General features: G+C 40.9%; 1 protein-coding gene across 39 annotated transcripts in view; it reads right to left on the bottom strand.

The window, feature by feature from the left end:
- The window catches only part of MAGI2 (membrane associated guanylate kinase, WW and PDZ domain containing 2), a 1307576-nt gene extending 1293362 nt beyond the window's left edge, over window positions 1-14214 (bottom strand). For 36 of the 39 annotated variants that reach the window (XM_072759854.1, XM_072759849.1, XM_072759863.1 and 33 more), the window contains exon 1: window positions 13708-14214. In XM_072759854.1, coding sequence (XP_072615955.1) covers window positions 13708-14008 — 301 coding nt within the window. In that variant the 5' untranslated portion in view covers window positions 14009-14214. The remainder of the gene's footprint in view (window positions 1-13707) is intronic. The other 3 variants (XM_072759843.1, XM_072759846.1, XM_072759877.1) reach the window with 3 other exon arrangements.
- Window positions 14215-14312: the final 98 nt, after the last annotated feature.

Genomic DNA, 14312 nt, shown 5'->3' with positions numbered 1-14312 from the left:
CATTCCTCAAATTCCTATTTTTGGCCCCTTCTCACTCAAGGCTCTTCTTCTAAGGGCACAATAGCTCCTTGATGGGCCCCTAGTACCACTGTAAGAACAGTGTCACTCAATTGTCCAATCTGCAGTTCCAACAATTCTGTGAGCTCTAGACATATGTGACCAACAACCTAAACACCACAAGCATGCCATCTGCCCGCCAGGCACCTCAAACACATTATATTCCAAGGCGCTCATTTTTTTCCACTCACTCTGTTCTTTACATAATGTCAATTGGAGCAAAATAAAATAAAAAACAAAACAAAATCTAAAAATAAAAAATAGGCCATTTTATAATTTAATTCTGTTAACTCACTATCTCTAACTCCAATGCCTAGTCTAAATTGTCTTAAGTAAAATATCAGTGATATATATCTCATGAATATAATCATATTACTTCTTCACTAAGAGCCAAAATATACTGAAAGTAGCATGCTGCTTCTTCTGCACTTGTCAAAGAGAGCAATTTTTAATTTCTAGAACAGCCTGAAGCCATTTCCCCTGCAGATTAAATTTTAATCTCTGTAGTTAATGGCATCTGCATCTACTCCACACAACTATCCCAAGTAAGAAACCTCAGAATTATCTTTGTGACTACTACCTCCCCTCACCACTATCTCCCATTGAACTGAATATAAATTCCGATTCGTTCTGCCTCTAAAATATGTCTCAAGTGCATGTTCCTTCATTTCCACTACTGATACCAGACCTTAGACTTTGCTATCCATTTCTTCTCCACCCAATGCTTACCTCAAATCAAAGTTCCTCCATGCCCCACCCCGGAAAAAAACAAATGAACAAAAAACAAACACTTTGATTATGCTTCTCCCTTGTTCAAATACCTTCAGTGGCTTTAATCACCTAGAGAATAATATCTAAATTCTATAGGTTCAGGTTTGAGGCCTTTCCTGATACAATACTGTTTCCTTCCTGGAAAAATTTTCAGTTGCCACTTGGGGTTCTCAGGTGCCCGTGTCTTTGGCTTTGCTGATCTGTATTTTATGCTCTGCACAGGAGGATCATTTCCACCTCTCTTACCTTTCACCATGCTCTTCTCTGCTTGCCACACTTCTCCTCCTGAACTCCCACTCGTATTTTAGAGCCACTCTCAAAAATCCCTTATGCTGTGAAGCGTGCCTACCCCCACTCCCAGCCATCTTTTATCGCTAAATAATACTTCCAACTTAACTGCATTAAAAGTTTTATAAAATATTTCCTCATGCATTATCTCCTCGTTTTTTAAGATGATTTTATTTATTTATTCGATAGCATTAGAGAAAGCAAGCAAGGGGGTGGGAAGGGAGAGAGGCAGAGAGAGAGAGAAGCAGACTCCGTGCTGAGCAGGGAACCCTAAGGAGGGCTCGATCCCACCCTGGGATCATGACCTGAGCCAAAGGCAGACACTCAACCAAAGGAGCTACCCAGATGCCCCATGATCTTCTTTGATTCTAACAACCCTATGTAACATATGATGAGGCTGAGTCTTATGGGAACTTAACCCTCCATGAAGAAGTGATAATGAATTTAGGACTGGAATCCAATTCAGTCCCTGGACACCAAGATCGACCCTGCTTCTTCTTCGCCCTCCTAAGTGCTCTAAGAGCAGTATGTTTATTTCTGTACCATTCCACTGAAACTCAGCGTTTTAAGGTTAGCTTTGTACATAGTTGTCTTTCCTTTTATTCCATATTCTTGGAGGGTAGGGTCTAACCCCTATTATTTTAATGCCAGGATCTAGCTTTAGCATGACATAAAACAAAAATACGATGAATAATTATTTATTGAGTTAATAAGTTAAATGATGTTAATTTGCTGGGGTATTTTTATAATGATGGAATAAAATATATGTGACAAATTCAGAAATGTCACCATGACACACACACATACCCCTACTCCTCTTAATCATGCATGCCCTAGAAGCAGTCACCTATCACCTTTTACTACTATGTGAGCTTTCTGAAGAGTAGAATGCACAGGCTATTTCCATTTTCTCACTTCCAATTCATTCTTCAACCCTATGACATCGGGCTCTCAGGCACCATCCATTCTACGGAATGATACTAAACAAAAGTGACCTCCATTTTGCCAAATACAATGGAATCATTACAGGCATCATCATTTAATCATTTCTGTTGCGTCTGGCAGGGCTCAGCACTCCAGTCAAAGTTAAGGCAGCCCTAATAAGTCTTAGGTTCTTTCCTGGGATCCCTTGACTTCTAAAACAAAGATGCCTCAGCATTTCTTTTGTCTTTTTGTCTTTACATGCTTTTGCTGGATAATCTCATGTGCCCTAATCTACACATTTAACCCCAAGAACTCTCCTGAATTTAAGGCTGTAATAATAAGATGCCTATTCTTTCCAGGTACCTCATGTTAAACAGATCCCAAATGGAATTACCTCTACCCACATCTACTCTTTGCCTCTAAGTGATTGACGCCACTTGACAGAAACCAGAAAATCAAGTAAAATTCCTCATTCTTTATCCCTATCCAATCAGATATACTGACACTTTGCCATCTATGTATATTTCTTGGCTCAGTTGTTATGCCCTCATTGTTATGATTCAAGACCTTATACCTCTCCTCTGAATAACTCTACAGCATCCTAAACAAGTCTTTCTGCCTGTATCTTCAACCACCTATAATTAGGTATCTTCACTGCCTCCATGTGGTCCACAAATATTGCCTACATTTCTCCTCATTGGGAAAACAATGGGCGAATATGACCTTGTCAATCCTGTTCTTAAAACTTGAAATATGGAGAAGCAAATTAGCATAGTGATTAACAGCATTGACTGCATTTGAATCTCAGCTCCGCTAATTATGATGTGGCCTTGGTGTGAGTTTCTTAATCACTCCAGGCTCTGGTTTTCTTATCTCCAAATGGGTTTAATGATAGCACCTATCTTGTAGAATAATATGAGGATTAAATTCAATAGCACTTAAAGTGTTTAAAACTCTTCCTGACATATAGTAAACACTGCACAGATGTTTGGTATCAATAATGATAATACTCAGTGACTCAACATTCAGTTCTATACTATGGTTTGGCCCACATCTAATCCCCCAAAGTCACTCATTATTTGTCTATATTATATTCCAGACTTTGGTGCTTAGAACCTCTTTATCATACTCCTTGAAACTCTTAATATCATTGCCTCCTTGCTTTTTCTCTAAAAGAGTTTTCCTATCTTCCTTGCCTGATTTACTACGTATATACTATTATATATATAATTTGAGGCTACATTATACTCCAGGCCCTGGGCTATGCATATTATATGCATTATAACATTTATTCCTCATAACATCTTTATGAAATAGGTTCTGTAATGACACCTATTTTACAAAGGATGGAGCTGATTTATAAAAATGTAAAACAATTTGTTCAATTTATATCTAGTATGAGGCAAATCTGTGACTGGAATCCACCTCTGTTTATCTCCTTAAAGCTCCATGATCTTAACTATTACACTGCGCGGTGAAATTGGTGAAATTACTGAAGTGGAAACAAGACTTACACACCTTTCTATGGTCATTATGTAGCACAGTGCCCAGAACCTAACATTAAAAATATGCACATACAGAGTTCATTTAACACCTTGAACTGTAATCCATGATAGAATACTAGGTAACTCCTAATCCATGTTTCTTCTCCATAATGTTTTGTTTTTCCATCTTTTATTCTGTTTATATCACGGAAAGTATATTTAAAAGATTTAAAAAACCCTCTTAATTCAGGTCTCACAGGTATACAATAGGATGTTACTACTTGAAAGTATGGATGATGTCTTCATGAAGGGTTATTCATCTTTTGATCACCAGTTTCTAGTTCAGTGTCTGCTAGAGAATAGGTTACCAATAGATGTGTGTTGAATAATAAGTAAATGAATTCTAGTCCTGGAAAAATGGAGTTGGAACATTTCTGGTGAGTCAGTTTATAATTATATACACCCCTGGATCAGTGGCACAGACATTTGTAAACACTCCATAATTCAAAAAATATTTCAAGTTGGCTTTGGCATGCATTGTGAGTATATTTTTGTAGCTGATTTGCTTTCTTGATTATGCTCTATTTTGGATAATGTTAAAATGAATTTGTGCTCCTACATATTTTAGGTTAAAATTTTCTGGAATTTAAAACAGAGTCCAACCAGAGCAAAATTGAATGAGGTAATGGATGCATACATACTAGAATTTGACGGAGCTTACCTAACAGGAAAATACATCTTGGTTTATTCTTCAAATACATTTCTCTTTCCAGAAGATCTTTATCATTGTTCCCCAAAACAATAACATAGGAATGAAATATCTATTTTATGTCATTTTACAGTTATATCAGTAAGAAGATTTTGGTTGCAATATAACAGAAAACCCAATCTAAATGGCTTAAAATATCTTGTGTACTCTCACTCAATAACCAGAAGTCCTAAGATAGGCCTGATTCTGGGTTCATTATTTCAGCAGTTGATCAAGGAGCTGTAGCTTTTTAATCACTCTGTTCGGCCAATCTCCACCTTTTTTTTTTTTTGGTAGCTCTCCTCATGAACACAAGATGGCTACAGTTGCTCCAGGTATTACCTCCATGTTCAGCAACTTTCACAGACAAAAAAGTGAATAGCTCTGTCCTGGATCTTATTTTAAGAACTAAGAAATTTCTCAGAACGTCCCCAAGGGGATTCACCTTACTTTACATTACTAAGAACTAGGTTATAAGCCATTTCCTAAAACTATCACTGGCAAAGATATGAAATTACCATGCTTGGTTTACACTAGTCTAAGTTCATCCCCTTGGGATAAGGCCAACCTAATACAAAACACATGGCATAGGAGTACATCAAAATGTGGATACTTGAACAAAACTGTCATTCTGTTAGTAAGGAAGGAGGCGGGAGGAGAAGGAATGCATTCCAGTAGACAATCATCAGTGTCCCCCTAATAACTTTCTAAAATGTGAAAGCATATTCAACTGAAGCAAAGAATCTCCTTAATTAATGCTAAGAGTCAATTTCCCTGAGGTTAAAGGATGTCATGAAGCTCTTGACACTATACTACGAAAACTTTCTAATTATTTTTAAAAGGAGAGGTGGGATGAAAATATTTTTTTAAAAAGCATTTCCCAGGGGATCCCTGGGTGGCTCAGTGGTTTAGCGCCTGCCTTTGGCCCAGGGTGTGATCCTGGAGTCCCAGGATTGAGTCCCGAGATCGAGTCCCACATCGGGCTCCCTGCATGGAGCCTGCTTCTCCATCTGCCTGTGTCTCTGCCTCTCTCTCTCTCTCTCTCTGTGTGTCTCTCATGAATACATAAATAAAATCTTTCAGAAAAAAGAATTTTCTTGATTCATAGTAGCAGTTTAGCATATTGTTTGAGCTATCAACAATATCATTAATACATAGTTTTTCTTAGATTTTTTATGGTAATATGCACACTTTATAGATTTATAGATTCATATACAGTATCACTCCATAGTGGATTAATTTGACATGAGAAAACGGCTTTAAATTTAACACATTAATGTAATTCAAAATATTATATTCTCCATGTCATAACAAAATCTCTTAGGATTCTCACTAACTAAACTTAGGTTTTTCTTGTTATTTTTAATTTAAAGCAATACCAGTACCTGTATTTTAGCTAAATAGTCATAAATTAAGTATAATTTAACTTATTTTTAAATGATTACTTCTTTAGAATTTTAATATACCTTATAACCATAGCATGTTGGATCCAACATCTTACTCTGAGACATCTAAATCAATAAAAATTAAAACCACTTTGTAAATATCTTATTAGGATGATGAATAGCATGCCCATTGTCCCTGCCTCATCTTTTGTTACCTTAACATTAGAGCATTATCCTAGGCATTATGTAGTCCATCAGCCACTTGGCCATGCAAATAAAAATAATCAAATTCCAAACTATTAAAATCTGGCTTCTCATTATTACTTTTTAAGGACTAATATATGAAACATAGAAATCATCTGGGTACTTGATTCCATTATGTCTTTATGGTTTCCCACTCTCAGAGCTAAAAAGGGTTAAAAATATTAGTCACAATTGAAGATTAATAAGTGGGTATGCAAGCTTTTCGGCTAGATTTGTCACACACAGCATAATTTTATGTAACTCTTTCCCTAAAAAAAAAAGACTATATCCTTACATGCATAAATATCTTTCTGGGACTATTGATTTTAAAACTGGCATTAAACCTTAGTGTTTGAAAAATGTGTATGTGCCCCCAAATTCATGTATGTGTGTAATTCCCATGTATATAAAGAAGCAAAATAAATCTGTTGTTCACTACAGTAATTTCTCACACTGAACTGAAGAAAAAAAACATAGGCACTTTCAACCAGAGGCAAAGGAGATTCCAGTACAGATGTTTCAGTAAGAAACACAGTAAGAAAGAAGGTTTTAGTGCTTTAACTGCAGATAGGTGGGAGCATCTTGATAACATTCTTGCTCTTCTACAGAGGGATCAACTTCTTTCTGTTGAGGCTCCAATCCTAGCACCAACAAAATAATCCAACCCCTAGGCACCTAACTTGCTAGAAAGGCAAGATTACGGTTATTCCTGGTCAAGATGCTTTTGGAAATAAGCCAAGACTTTTGAGAGGTTTAGGACCCTTTTAAAAGCCTAAATGCTGGTTACTTTTTAAAGAAATTTTAACTAGTAAAGAGTTGCTGTAACATCCTTATAACATAGAGTTCAAAGTAAGGCAAACTGGGATCAGCTGTTGACTAATCAGAAGGCTTCAGAGATGTAACCCTGGACATTTCGTATACCTACAACCTGCTCATGCTTGCAATCCAGCTAATCAAATTTTGACCAAGGTTAGGTTATATTGCTAGATATTCTGTGGATTTCTACAGCACTTGTTATCCTTGTATTGAGGTACATTCTAGCTAAGTATAAAACTTCCTATACACAGCAATAGAAATCACTGGGATAAGCAACACTGCTCACCCATAAAATGAAAAATAAATGTTAAAAAAATATTTTTTACAACATTTTTACTCAGAAATTAAAGTGAAAACCACTTTTATGCTACTCCAAATCTATGACATTTGGGAAACTCATGTATTATGAAATTTCTTAAAACACAATGTAATGTGATAAAAGATGAATTAAATATACTTTTTAAAATTAAACAAGTTTGCTTCTTCCTGCTTATTTCACAGAGTCATTTAATAAAATCTATGGTTATTTAAGGAAAAATCTGATTTCATATGCACAAATTTCACTATAGGCAGTTAAGAGGTTCGAAAAAATTCTTCCAAAAATTTGTCATTAGAAAAATGAGTATCTGGGGATGCCTGGGTGGCTCAGTGGTTGAGCGTCTGCCTTCCGCCCAGGGCGTGATCCTGGAGTCCCAGGACCGAGTCCCACATCTGGATCCCTGCAGGGAGCCTGCTTCTCCCTCTGCCTGTGTCTCTGGCTCTCTCTGCGTGTCTCTCATGAATAAATAAAATATTATTTTAAAAAGATTAATATATATAGAATATCTTTTATTTGAAACTAGAAAACTTTATTTCTTTCTGTCACGTATTTGTTTTTGGCTATTACTAGATATATAATAACTTCCATGTTTTTGACAGTGATTTTTTTAAGTGCGTCAAAATAACTGAAAATGACATAAAACCTTACATAGATTCATATAACAATTACAAATAGTAATGTATTGCAAGATAGAGCAGCCATATAATTATAAATTTTAGAAAAAATCCAATCATTTATTTAAAATATCTACTCATTATTGAAAATTAAGACACTGGATGCATTTGAGTGAATATTCAATCAGTTGTCAAAGAAAAAAATATTTTCGGTTTCTTCCAGACTATCCAAAACAATCAACATCATACACTACATTTAATACTAATTTTTAAAGTTTTTTAAAAATTTATATCTGGAAATTTTTTAAAAGAGATGATAATGTGTCAATGAAATGCAATAATGGAATACTGAAATAATGGAATTATTAATTCTCTGATGATGTGAACATTTTACAACATGTTATAGCAGATGCATGTCTTTTACTAATTGGATTCAGTAATTATGAACCTATTATTAATTTATCTATATAATGTTAATTAAAGTTTACTTTTATTAAAAGAAATAGCACATCAGTCCTTACTGGAGATGGAAGAGAGTTGGGAATAATACGAAACAAATCATTTTTAAAAGGTCACACTACTAAAAAATTTGTAAGACCCTGTTCCATGTTTTTGTCACGTAAATAGATTGTAGCTAAGAAATATTTTTTAATTTAATATTACACACTGGAGCTTCAAGGTAGAAGTTTCTATTGAAATCAAGGATAGGATTAATTCAACTAAAATTCTAAAATCATTGCGGGGCTGATGGTAAATATATTATTGGTTGCTTCATTTTTAAAAGTGTAATATAGAGAATTACTTATATTGAACTACTGGCATTCTCGTAAGTGCAAAGTAAACTCCATGCTGAATTTTTTTGCATTTTTATTATATATGGTGGACTGTGAACGCTTATGAATTATATGTTTTGCTTTACGAGGTACTTGATTTCTAGCTGAGAAGTAAAAGTTCACCCTTAAAACAGGATTCTTGTGTCTAAAACAGTCACATGTAAAACGTATAAATAAATTCCTAAACTTAAATTTGTGAATTCTAATAGGATTTCAAAGTTTGTCAAGCCTAAAGTGAAGGATTCATACAACATAAACTACTGAATGAAAACAATGGCTAAAATATGAAAATAAATATAAAACACTGATCTTTACACATAAAGGCGGCATCAGTTGGAGTTCTTTTTAAAAGGTAAAAATATGTTCCATTCCACTTAACGGCGTTCTAGTCACATTAATGCTCTACAAAGAAAAGAATGTATTTTACTCTCTCAAGAATAGAAACTTTACTCGTTACTACTTTACTCTTTCAAGAATAGTACATGAAAATTAGGCAATCATTGTATATATTTCAGTTAGTCTTCAATAAAGAGTAAAATACCTTTAAAGTTAAAAACATTTCATATGTCACCAGCTCAAAATGACCAATATGTCTGGAATAACAATTATTTGGAACAATACTTACCTAAGGTCTATTATCAGCCAGGCACTATCTTATATAAATACATTATTTACTTAATATTTTCAAGGTACCGGTGCTACGTCAGTCTAGATAACTTGTGTAAATAGCCCATGCTAAGTGGCATACTCAAGATTCAAACCCAGGCAGAGGTTAAACACCCACTATTCTATCCTACCTCTTGCAGGAAATGATTTAAGCAAGGTCTGCTATGCGTTTGAAAGCCACCGTTTAAACTATAAGCAGTTGGGGTTGTCAAATGTGAAAACTTTTTGCTAATTATGAGAGTGAATGTGTGAGTTTCAAGAAACTAAAAAGGAAAGCGAGCATAATAAATATGCCAAAAGATCACACAGTATAAATGTTAAGAGCTGAGGCTGTGGCACTTAAATACTTCAGCTGTGATTTCATCCTGAGATTACTCTCATTCGAAAGACACACATAAAAAAGCAGTCATATTTAACATTCAAGGTCATACCATTTAAATTATGTACATACACCAAAAACTATAGTAGCACCATCCATAAATTATGCCCAAAGATAACAACTGTCTCATTAACCTGGTTCTAAAACATTGAAGATACTTTATTCTAAAATAACCAACTAATCAAATTGTTCTAACAATTTGATTGTTTATTGGTCAATAAAATCCACATACCTTAAATTTTTACGGAGGAAAGTCAATCTTTATTGGAGAAAATTTGACATAATTTGCTTTTACCTTTCCAAATAAAAAGCAGCATAGAGGTTTAACTGTATGATTCTAGCCTGAAGTCAGTCAAGAAGAAAGCATGACTCTTAATAAATGTGGATCTACTTTCCTTTGAAAATGGCTTTGAAAGTAGCAATAGGAGGGAAAGCAATGTACATCTCTAGAACTGAATTTCAAAGGCCTTATTTGGCCCTTCTTCCACATGGGAAGAATTAGAAAACTTTTTGCCTTTTACTTTCCATTGTAAGATCCTAAATGGGAAAGTAAGTCCAGGCTATGTAGGTCTCCATGTAGGATTAGATGCAGTAGCAGCCACAGCGCAAGAAATGTAGGACACAATGGTCTGTGTAACTGGCTGCTGTGAACTTTAGTGGCAAACTTGAAAAAATAAGGAAAGAGAGAAAGAAAGAAAGAAAGAAAGAAAGAAAGAAAGAAAGAAAGAAAGAAAGAAAGAAAGAAAAGAAAGAAAAGAAGAAAGAAAGAACCTTTACCACTTCAGCACAGATCTCAAAATCACTTCAAGACACTTCCTTCAACTGGTTCTGCTGCATTAATGAGATCGTGGAACAGAACTGCTAAATTAGAATTAAATGCTTTGGTGAGAAGAGCATTATAAACTAAAAAGCCAGAGTTTATAAAAAATAATTGGATGTGACAATAAATGGTATTTTTCATATATGACTCATCACTGTGTGGATTAAAAGCAGCTTAAATTAAAAACGGAATCCCTTGAATTTATTCAAATGGTTTTTAAAATGGTTTTAAGGACATTTAAATGATGTAGGAAAATTATGATACATCTACTTTGTCTAGTAGATCTTAAAATCCTACTAGTTCGCTTCCTTTAAAATCGTGATAATTTAAAACTATGAAAATTTAATAATAATAAATAGAATTATTAATAGAATAAAATAATAGAATTGTTAAATCACTATATTGTAAACCTGAAACTAATATAACACCATGTATTAACTGTACGAGAATTAAAATACACAACTTAATAAAATCTTCAAAAATAAAAAAAAACACGGCGCTAATAGAAAAAATAATAAAAGTAAAAATGAAATAAAATAATTTCAACTATAATGTCAAATTAGCCAAACAAGTAAATAAAAATAGGGTAAATGGTGCAATTTTATCTGGTACACTTCTTATCAATATTCTTGTTATTTAAACGTTTCCCTTTCTTTGGAAAATCTGCCTTAGTTTACCTGATTATGAATGTAGCTTTTGCATAATCCACAATGTTTAAATGAGTATTCAGAAATCAATTATCCCATTCATACTTTAAAACTACAACTTCTTCACAGACCCTGTTTAAGTTTTTCAGCTATGCTAGTTTATTGACTCATTATAAATAAAAATACTGAATCAAGAGCTTCTAAATTGTCTAAGTAGGAAGTGAAATCTGAGGTAAAACCCAAGAGACACAGGTACCATTATCTAACAGTATGGAAATTTTACTTTGCTTACTACGATCAATAAAATAAACCTATATGTTGTTTGGCAAGAAAAAGAATGATTTCAATAAAGGAACAGCATATATGAATCATCATATTTAGAAGAATATACAGGAAGATTATATTTTTCCACGAAAGTTAAGGAAAGCACTTTTTTTTTTTTCTTTTTTGATCAATAATGACTCAGGACGTGAATCAGGTTCCCGGGGACTCTGAACATCATGAAAAGCATCAATCATCAAGGACCAAGTGAAGCCCAGAACTGAGAGTGAATACAGAAAGGAGAGAGATTTTTCCCTATATATATCACTTTATATTTGTATGTTCCGTGAGTTCTAAAAGCGATGATCTTTCAAATAAAATATTATATAGAAGTTGCGTGATCAGAGAGTACCTTGGATCAAATCATTGCAAGATTTAAATAACATCTAGTCCAGGCCCCATCCTTCATAGGACTCATGGCATCTGGTCATGTTGGCCTCTTCACAAAGACCCCAAATGACAGGGAGCTCATGAATTCACAATATAGCCCAAGATTTTTGGAAAGTTACGTTAGAAAGCTCATCTTATTCTTCATCTTTCTCTTTTTTTAGAAAGCTCATCTTTTTCATGTAAACAAAGACGTTTGCTTCGTGCTTTACAAATTTCTATGAATTTATCTTACTTTTTGCCCTGTGGAAGTTATCACCGGATAGTCAAAATTCCTTTTCTTATTTGATAGCCTTTCCATATATAATGACAGCTTTCATGCCCTCACTTTTCCAAGCCTTCCTATATGGAATAGATCTATGATACCGATTGACCTGCCTCTCTTTCTTTTTTTGGACACATTCTTGCTGCTGCTAGAGTCAGTTTGCCGGGGACCTCCTCACCATGCGGTGCTCAGAAAGAAGACGACACTAAAATGTGGCCACCACCGCCAATGACAGTGGGACCGTCACCTCGTTAGGATGCTGTCATTAGTGGGACCTCACAGCGCACCGCCTGCCGCTGCCACCGACCCCTCCAAATGCTGAGCTGCTGCCCGGCAAGGCGCGGTCAGGAAGGGCTCTACCTGGGAACTGCCGCCCTAAGACAGTGTCATGACATCACATAGGTTCACACGCATCCCTCTGAGCCGGGCAGGGCAGCGAGAGACGAGCCTGCGTTCCCACCAGGCTCCTGGGTGCTCGGTGCGCGCGGCTGTGAGCTCCGGGGGCCTAGAGCGCGGCCGGCAGCCCCGGCAGCCCAGCGAGGACGCTGTCCTGTGCGGCAATTTGTACTTTAGAAATTTTGCCCGAGACTTCTTTTTCCCTCGTTGACTTTTTAAGCGGACGGTCCCCCAGGAGGGTGTCCTGGGGTGGTCGCCGGGTCGGGGCGGGCTGCGCGCAGGCCCGGGGGCGCGGGCGGGGGCGGCCGGACGGGGCGCACGTGCGGGCTCGGGGCGGGGGCCTCGCCGGGCCGGGGCCGCCCTCCGCCGGGACCTACTTCCCCTTCTGCAGAGCCGAGCCCATCGGAGCCCATCGGAGCCCTGCAAGCTGCGGCGGCCGCGGCCCGGCACGGCCTCCGGGGAGGCCCGGGGACCCAGGCCGGGGCGCCGGCGCCCGCCCCCCGCTCCTCTCCGGGGCGCCCGCCTTCTCGAGCCTTCTGCGGCCGCCGGCCGGGGAGCGCCCGTTAGTCAGGGCGCACGTGACGCGCGGTGCCCACATGATGCGCGGGGGGGGGGGGGGGGGGGACACGGGCCGACCGGGAAAAGTTCGCGGAGAGCCGGGCGAGCCCCCGCGCGCCGCGCCCCTGCCCTGGCCGTCTCCCAGCCGCCCCGAGGGCGCCCCGGGCAGCGCCTGCGCCCGCCCCGAGGCTCCCGTGCACCGCGGGCCGAGCCCCGACGCGCAGCCAGGCGCCCCCGGAGCTCGCGGGCGCCGCCGGGGTCCCGCAGGCCGAGCACCTTGCAGAGCGCGGCTGCCCGTGCGCCCCCCGCCGGCCCCGCCGTCGCCCCCTCCCCGCCCCGGGGCGCCCCCCGCCGGCCCCGCCGTCGCACTCCCACCGCCCCGGGGCGCCCCCCGCCGGCCCCGCCGTCGCACTCCCACCGCCCCGGGGCGCCCCCCGCCGGCCCCGCCGTCGCACTCCCACCGCCCCGGGGCGCCCCCCGCCGGCCCCGCCGTCGCCCCCTCCGGCCCCGGGGCGCCCCCCTCTGGCCCCGCCGTCGCCCCCTCCGGCCCCGGGGCGCCCCCCTCTGGCCCCGCCGTCGCCCCCTCCGGCCCCGGGGCGCCCCCCGCCGGCCCCGCCGTCGCCCCCTCCGACCCCGGGGCGCCCCCCTCTGGCCCCGCCGTCGCCCCCCTCCCGCCCCGGGGCGCCCCCCGCCGGCCCCGCCGTCACCCCCCTCCCGCCCCGGGGCGCCCCCCGCCGGCCCCGCCGCCCCCCCCCCCCCCCCGCGCGCTCGGGCGGCCGCGCTCACCTTGCTTGACACACTTGAGGCGGAGGGGGTCCTTGCAGTGCTTGATGACGGCCAGCACGTCCCGGATGGTGAGCCCCGCCACGGGGGTCTCGTTCACCTCCAGCAGCAGCTCCTCCGACGCCAGCTTGCTGCCGCTCTCGTAGGCCACCTTGCCGGGCTTCACCTCCCCCAGGTAGGGGAACTGCCCGTTCTCGGCGCCCCCCTTCAGCTCGAAGCCCAGCTGGCCCTCCGGGTTCCTGCCAATGACACTCTCATGGACTTTGCTCGTCCAGTGGCTTTTCTTTTTCAAGCTTTTGGACATGGCAGTGGGGTGGGCGGCCTCGGCTCCCGAGGGGCTGCTGCGGGGCAGGGGAGGCGGGCGGGGAGCCGGGGAGCCGGGGCGCAGGGGAGCCGGGGGCCGCGCGGCGACGGATCAGACTTTGCCTTCCTGCCCCTCTGCCCGGCGCGTCCCCTCGTCTCGGGACGGCGCGTGGATGCTGCGGGGGGAGGAGGCGGGGACGGCGGGCCGGGGCGGGGGCGGGGCGGGGGCGGTCGGCCGGGGCTGCTGTCCCTGGAATGACACTCGGGGCTGTGGCCCCGCGGCGGAGGAGCGCGGCGGCGGCGGC

Source organism: Vulpes vulpes, chromosome 5, assembly GCF_048418805.1.
Source record: "Vulpes vulpes isolate BD-2025 chromosome 5, VulVul3, whole genome shotgun sequence".
Lineage (NCBI taxonomy): Eukaryota > Metazoa > Chordata > Mammalia > Carnivora > Canidae > Vulpes > Vulpes vulpes.
This window is presented reverse-complemented; position numbering and strand designations above follow the sequence as displayed.